Genomic DNA, 7,257 nt, shown 5'->3' on the forward strand with positions numbered 1-7,257 from the left:
CGTGGATGTCGTGTTTGCTTCGCCATTCTCCGTGCTTCTTGCTCGGCCACAAGGACAACAATGTGCAACAATTAAATGTCAAACAGGAGCTTTTGATGGACGCTTAAAATCACTGCATCTGTCAGCTGACACTGGAGCCGGCTTCGTTTTGTGGCAATCGGCGAACGGAGGCGGTCGGAAATCTGGGGCGGATGGGGTGCTAGGTGTTTCTGGTGTTTCGGCGAGGGGGGGGGGGGGAAATACAAGTCACGGAACGGTCATACAAGCACTGGCACATTCAGGATCACACAAAAGCAGCCACACATGATGGCGGAGCAGGTGCTCATAGCGTTTAAAATGTACACCCATAAACAAAAGTGCAAACAAAGCCATAAACAAGAGGAGGACTGCAGAGCAAAGCAGGTGCCAGTGGGACTGGAGATGGGGCTGGTGGTGGGGGCCAAACTTTTGCCCCACCCATTTGCCGGGTCCTTTTGCCAGGACCCGCCGATGTCGTTCGTTAGTTTTTCCTGCCTGCCAGTCTGCAACGGACACTGATTTAGCACGTGGCCGAGAGTAATTTTATTTCAAGTTTATTTTGCAAATTTGATTTGGGGTATATCGAGGTAAAAGGTGAAGAACTGTAGTTGAAAAAGTGTCCGAAATTATTGAGTTTTGCGCAACAGTCGAATTATTAGCTCGACAATAGAATCGTATTTTAATTTTCAAAAAGTATTCTGTTTTTGCAAACCAATTAATTTGTTGTGCTTTCCTTTAAATATTATTTTTTTGTAAAATTTTAGAATTATTTGGATGACCACTAAAAGTACGTGATTCATCTAATATATATGCATTTATTTGTAAATTGTATTTTACTCGTTCCGGTAGCTTGAGGGCACTGTGCTCGTAAACATCGCTGGCAGCCAGCGAACGACATTGAATGTCTGGGCTGACAGCAACCCCTTTTGGCCTCGTCTCTGTCCACTCCCATACGCCCCCAAGCCCCTCCTTGTCGCACCACTGCACTCCCTTCCGGTCGCTGGTCGCCGCTATTTGTGCTCCGCTCCGCTCACAGTTTGTTAGCTTTGCTTTGTGACGGGCTTCTGTTGCCGGTTCGCAGGGCCTCAGCGACCATGAGTTTCACGGGAGCTGGCGGGGGATAATGAAGAAGGGGTTGCAGGAGCAGTAGATGTCCTCCAGGATCCCCAAGCTGGTGCTGGTGCTGGAGCTGGAGCAACCCAAGGCAAAGGGCCTGTCAGCGTTTTCTGTGCTGCGCTTTGTTTTTAATACATGTACGTGGTGGCATCGTTTATTATTATTTTTTGTGTTGCCCGTATAGGGAGCGAAGGACATCCCTGCGTATACGTAATGTTCACTGCATGTGTGTGTGCGCATATATAACCCATGGGTCCATGTCACGCACACATTAGAAGGTAAACACGCGTTTCGCCACACGATGCATAAACATTTGGACATTCCATTCGCCCCAGCCAAGTCGCAAGGACCTGCGTGTGTGGCATCGTTGGGTTACGAACTAAATTAAATTTTTACATCAACATTTGCGCTTCATTAGAGATGGGAAAAGTGGCAGGAGGGTGTCGGAGGATTTGTGTGGGACAAAGCCAAGTGTTGCTTGTCGAGTGCCCCGTGGGAATGAATTGGCATCGGGATGGAGATGGGGACGGGGATGGGAATGGGGATGGCGATTCGGCTAAGCAGTCCCGGCCAGCAGACAAATGAGTTGCGAGTATTATTGGTGGGGAAAATGGCAAAGCAAACTCACTAAATTAGCCCAGGGCCTTCCGGGAGGCGGGGCATGGACTCACGGATGGTGCACGGCCAAAGGATGCTGGCCAGACAGAATGTTAAACTTATCGCAGGCATAACGATTCAATTGATGGACCACTGGAACTGATAGTGGGCCAGATAATTGGATAGAGTTGGACGTGGACGTGAATGTGAGTGGCGGCAACGTAGGCACTGCGAAGAAAACAAGCCGACTTTAATTTTTCATGACGTTATACGTGAAAAGTGTAATAAATATATATATATGATTTTACTTTCTAGGTACAAAACGTAGTCAAAGGTGAATAAAAACGATTTGATAGATGCTCATACGAATGTCACACCATCTAATTTAGAAAATCGACTTAGGCAAAACTAAAAATTTTGGATCGCCTTGTCCGGAATACTAATTTAACTTCATTATTCCATTGTAATAAATTGCCTACGAAATGATACATTCAATACAAGATATGGTGTGTAATTAGAGTGGCGTGTCCTGCTTTTTCAACTTGGGGAGTCTCCAATCCAAAGGACCTTCACTCGATGTAGTACTCGGCATCCTGAATGCTCTTTATCTGGAGCGTGGGCATGCAGCAGACCTTTCGTTTGTTGATACACGTGGTGCGAACGCGACTGCGGTACCTTTCGTCGCAGTTCCACGTTTCCCGGCAGGCCCCGCCTTTGAGAAAACAGCTTTCCAGATCTGCAAGGGGTGGTGGGTCAGTACTAGCTAGCAGGATACATGAGTCCCCAACTTACGAATCTGTTTCGGGTGAATAATTGTGTAGTATCCGCAAACAGCTAGGATGAGTACGATTACAACAAGCAGGATCAAAAGACATGGCCAATGACTTGGCATCTTTAAAAAGACCAAGAACGCAGCATGCGGCCCCTAACCGCGTGTCCCTCAATAGCTTCGTAGTGTGCGACAGCAATTGTTTTCCAAAATATTCAAATATACTTCCAAATTGAAAGCTATCTCATTGCCTTTGGGAACGAAGCAAGTGAGTGGATCGGCCTCGGAAAATGCCCGTCGACGATTATGCTCTGAAGTGCCCCGCCTCCAACTAAGTGAGTAAGTAAATTATTATGATAATGCGCTTTTCGAGAGCGAAGTGCAGTCTATGGGCAATGTTAAATTGAAACTTCTTAATTAAAAACTTGCTGCATAAAAACTGGCAGCAGCACATCGAGGAAAGCTGCACTGCCGGAAAAGTTTCTTCACGCCGAAGAGTAGGTAAAAATAATGATTCGGAAAATCGACCTGTTAAATCATCTCACACAGTATTAATATAATTTTAAAAGACTGGCAAGCAATTAAAATATAGAATATATACGTCCTAAGTTCGACCATAAAATGCAATTCTAATTTAAATGTTTCCGCGTCCGTAAGTTCCCGAGAAAGGTCAAGTATTAATTATGTCTTACGATCGCATAACTTGTATTTAGATGGCGGTAATCCCCATTTTTAGTTTCAAGTGTAAAGGGGGGTTTCAAGGATGGGTCCTCAGGACACCTCCGTTGCCTGCAAATCAGTGTGAAGCAAAATAAACCGCTTAAGGACTTGCGACTTGGCTGCGCGTTGGAAATAACAAGAAATCTGCCCTCCAGCTAGAGTCTGCTGATGCTAAGGAGGCAGTAGGTTGGGCGATGGGCCTCGAAAAAGTGGGAAAAGTGGGAAAGCGGGAAAAGGGGCACCGACGGAAGTGGCGGGCGGATGTGCTTGGTCAGGCCATTGGACCATTGGCTGGCCACAGCGGCCAGTTAGGGAAAAAGCTACAGCAGTCAGGAGCTACAGTGGGAAAAAATTCAATTAAAAGCAACAGCACGTAACTGAAACTTTTCTTTTTCGCTCTCGTTTTTCCAAGTTTTGTATCTTTTCACCGTCACCCTCTCTATATGTGTGTATGTGTGTGTGTGTGTGTGTGTGTGTTTTACTTGTTCGTGGTGCAAAAAGAAAGGAACTGCTTGGGGCCCACAGAGCCATAGCACTTTGAGTTATAAGTTGGTGCCAGCTGTCAGTTCTTCCTGCCTTAAAAGTTGCATGTCGTCTCCTCCTTTATTCTGCCATCCAACGAAGTTGCAGCTGAAAATTGAAGATATCAGTTTGGTGGCTGGTCAATGGCGGAGTCAAAGTGAAATAGAGTGCGCGAAGGAAAGCGACCTAAGTTGAATGGAAGACGGCGAAGACTTGGCTGCGTCTTTGTGCTCGAACAAATGAAATAATATAATGTATTCCTATTTAATCAAGTTATCCACTTGCCATGCCGCTTCCACCACCACTTTCCGTCTAATGCAGCCCCGATTCGCACATTACGTATTCGCCGTGAGGCCTACCCTGCGAATGACGTCACTAGAATCAGGTCAAATAGGGCGGCATGGGAGGTTTTTTTGGGAAAGAGGTGGGGTTTGAGGCGTCTGGAGGCTGGGGCATACAAATTATGTTGGAGCAGCAAAATGGCAACTCACTGTGGAATATTTTCGGCTGGCTTGCTCTCTCTCTTCCACTCTCTCGTTAGCCCGAATGTCCCATCTCTCTCTGGCAAACTCACCTTGAGCTTGAGCTCCTTGGGTCCTTTTTCTATGGGTGTGCTACTTAATGGCCATTCATTCGCCAGCCAACACTACAGCCTAGGAAACACCCAGCAACCCCCTGGAAAGTTCATTTTCGTTTTTGACATTTTTCAGTTTTTGTTTGCCTTATTTCCAGCAGTTCGTTTCGTTTGGTTTCGTTTCGTGCCCTGCTGTTTAGCTGTGTGTTTTTGCGGGGTAAATTAAATTCAGATTATGCGGCTGGCAGAGGCTCTTAACTAGATGAAATGAGATGAGGACGAATGGGGCTGGGTGACTGGCATTTATTTTCCATATATTGATTGCTTTTTAATGGATATTTTGCTCTGCTCGCGCAAAGGCATAAGGTGGAGCTGTCCGGTGTTATCCTGGCTCCCTCTCAATGTTCCCATTCCCATTCTCGGCCAGCTTCCACTTTCAGGGAGCATTAATTTTATTTACATAGTTAAATGGTTCAATTGTTTGGCTGTTGATTTAGTGCTGGAATTTCAGACAGTGAAATTAATTGTTTGATTTGTGGCGGAGCGGCATCGTTCGTTTTCCCAGTGTGCCGAGTTCTATATATATTTTATTTTCCCTATTTTATTTATTTTTTTTTTTTTTTGGCCATGCTTGCCATCTATGTAGGTCACTTTTCCCCGACGGTCTTTCGCTGACTGTGTCCCTAGTGATTTACAGTTTTATTTGCACAGTTTATAAATAAAACTGTCAAGTGAGAGACGCCGTTCACTGACGTTGGCAGCTGCTCATCTAATGGCATTTCCCATGCCCATGCCTGTTTAAAGTCACCACCCACATCGCCACCCCACCGCAGCCATTTGTTATGCTGCAGGGAGTTTGGGTTACCCTCCACACCCGCCATGCCCTCCGATTTCAGTCCAGTCCGTCAGTCACCAGTCTAGTCAATCAGTTGGAACGTCAATCAAGCAGGAGCCAAAGTTACTGCGCTGAGCTCAGCACAGCAGGTAACTAGCTGGAACTAACTGGCAACCGTCACAGAAAGCGAAACAAAGCAAAACTATCGGGCGGAAAACATTTCCCGGGAAACACTTTAAGCCAACTGTCTTTATTTTGCTAACCTGTCGTAACATTAAACTTTTGATTTTTGCACTGCGCAAAACATTAGAGAAATTAGCAAAGAACGTAAACCACAACCAAACGATAGGCTAAAAATTATAATTTGCCTTACTTAATTTTATGTCAGAGAGCAGAACAGGAACCAAAAGGCGATTTTCTCGACTATCAGATACGCGTTAATCAGCTAGTGGGAGTGGATGAAATATAAGGGACATAAGAAGAATCTGCTCTTTTCGAGATTGCCAAATTACAATTATTGTAATTCTAAATTAAATAATGAAACCAAAATGTTTTTCAAAACTCGTTAGAAAGCGTAAGAGTTTTGGGAGCGTCTGGAATATGCACGCTTTATATTTATCTTCTAGGGAAAATGACATCCTGATTGGAAAACTGGAATAATTCTACGTATTATTCTAATATCTGGTTTGATATCTGGTGGCTTTATTTTAGAGCTAGTTTTATTTAATTTTCTTGTAAATCTTTGGACTTTATTTAAAAAAAAATCACTCAACTAACTAAATTTACATTCAAGGAAACCTATTTTCATATTTCATATTAATATTATTAAGCCAAACTGTTCGCATAAATAAGATTGTACTGTAGTATTACATGCGATAAAACTGTACTTTTAAAGGAGGCATCAAGTGAATCAGTGCACTTTATAACTTTTTGTAGCCAATCTTGCACTTAAAGAGGCCTGATACCTTCCAACAAAGTAAGGATTATATTTTTTATGTGCAGCATATCCCTTTTGGCCTGCAGGGTATAACAATAACACATCCATATACACACTGGCAGCATAAAAAAAATTCACCACGCTCCGCTCTTTGGGGCAACAACTCTTTGGCGCTGCTTTTGCTTGCCTGCTGCTGCTGCTGCTGCTGCTTTTCTGCTTCTGCTTAGCTGCTTTCTCTTCTGGCCAAATGAGCGGGCCAGCCTCTGCTCTCTCCCCGTCTCTCTCACGCATAGACATGGCAACAAGAGGAGTGGTGATGGTAGTGGCTGTGCCAGTGGTAGTGGTAGCAACGGCAAACGGCGGCTTTCATCTTTTTTTAGCACACGCGCCCAAGTTGCCTGCTGCCTGGCCCAAAAGTTCGTACCGCATCCCGCATTCCGCATTTCGGTTCCCCTTGGTCGCCTGTCGACTGTCAAATCAATTTGTCAGAAATCACTGACAGCTGCTTACAGCCAAAACACACACACGCCGCCACTCTCGCACTCACACACACACACATGCCGGCAAGGACATGGGTGGCCATCGGAATCGTCGTTCGCCTGCTGAAGAGTTGTCATGCCACAAGCAACAAGGACCAAAGGCGAGTCACAGAGCCACAGTTCTGATTTTCGACTTTGCGATACCCAATACGCTGTTCGATATGCAGTCCAAACAATATAGAATTACGCAATTAAATTACTACTTAGCTCATATTATTTTGCACTGCTTGTCAATAAAAATATGAAATTAAACTGTTCCATTGAGAGCAAAACAAAAAAAACCGGCTTTTATTAATAACTATATTCGATTTGAAATTCTTCTGATTGTGTTTATTTTTATTAACTTGCTGTAAAAGAATAAATGTTAATCAAATATTTGACAGTAAAGTTTCTGAATAAACAAGAAAATCAGAGGTACATAAACTAATAAAAAATGTCCTTGAAGCACTGTGACTTCCATCCAAAATCTGATGTTTCCCCAGGACATTACCACATGTGATTTGAGAGTGCGAAAGACAATCAAATATTATGCATGCCCCGAGTGCTCCACGGGTAACGGGTGTAAAAATAAAGACAAGATCCAAAACATGAATTGATAATAGTATGGGGCCGTGTCATAGCGGGAAAAAA

At 44.2% G+C, this 7,257-nt stretch overlaps 1 protein-coding gene across 2 annotated transcripts, besides 1 other annotated feature; it reads right to left on the bottom strand.

Moving 5' to 3' along the window:
* Positions 1–1,975: 1,975 nt before the first annotated feature.
* Positions 1,976–2,717, bottom strand: CG34286 (uncharacterized protein). Of its 2 annotated transcripts, none has more exons than NM_001275810.1 (2): positions 2,524–2,717; positions 1,976–2,467 (listed from the first exon to the last, which is right to left on the bottom strand). In NM_001275810.1, the coding sequence occupies exons 1-2, from the start codon at positions 2,621–2,623 to the stop codon at positions 2,301–2,303; spliced, it is 267 nt and encodes an 88-aa protein (NP_001262739.1). In that variant the 5' UTR covers positions 2,624–2,717; the 3' UTR covers positions 1,976–2,300. The 2 variants fall into 2 exon arrangements, with proteins under 2 accessions (NP_001262739.1, NP_001097838.1); NM_001104368.2 differs by having other exon boundaries at positions 2,142–2,467.
* A 2,842-nt stretch (positions 2,718–5,559) lies between these two features.
* Positions 5,560–5,616: a mobile genetic element.
* Positions 5,617–7,257: the final 1,641 nt, after the last annotated feature.

Source organism: Drosophila melanogaster, chromosome 3R (assembly GCF_000001215.4).
Source record: "Drosophila melanogaster chromosome 3R".
Classification (NCBI taxonomy): Eukaryota; Metazoa; Arthropoda; class Insecta; order Diptera; family Drosophilidae; genus Drosophila; species Drosophila melanogaster.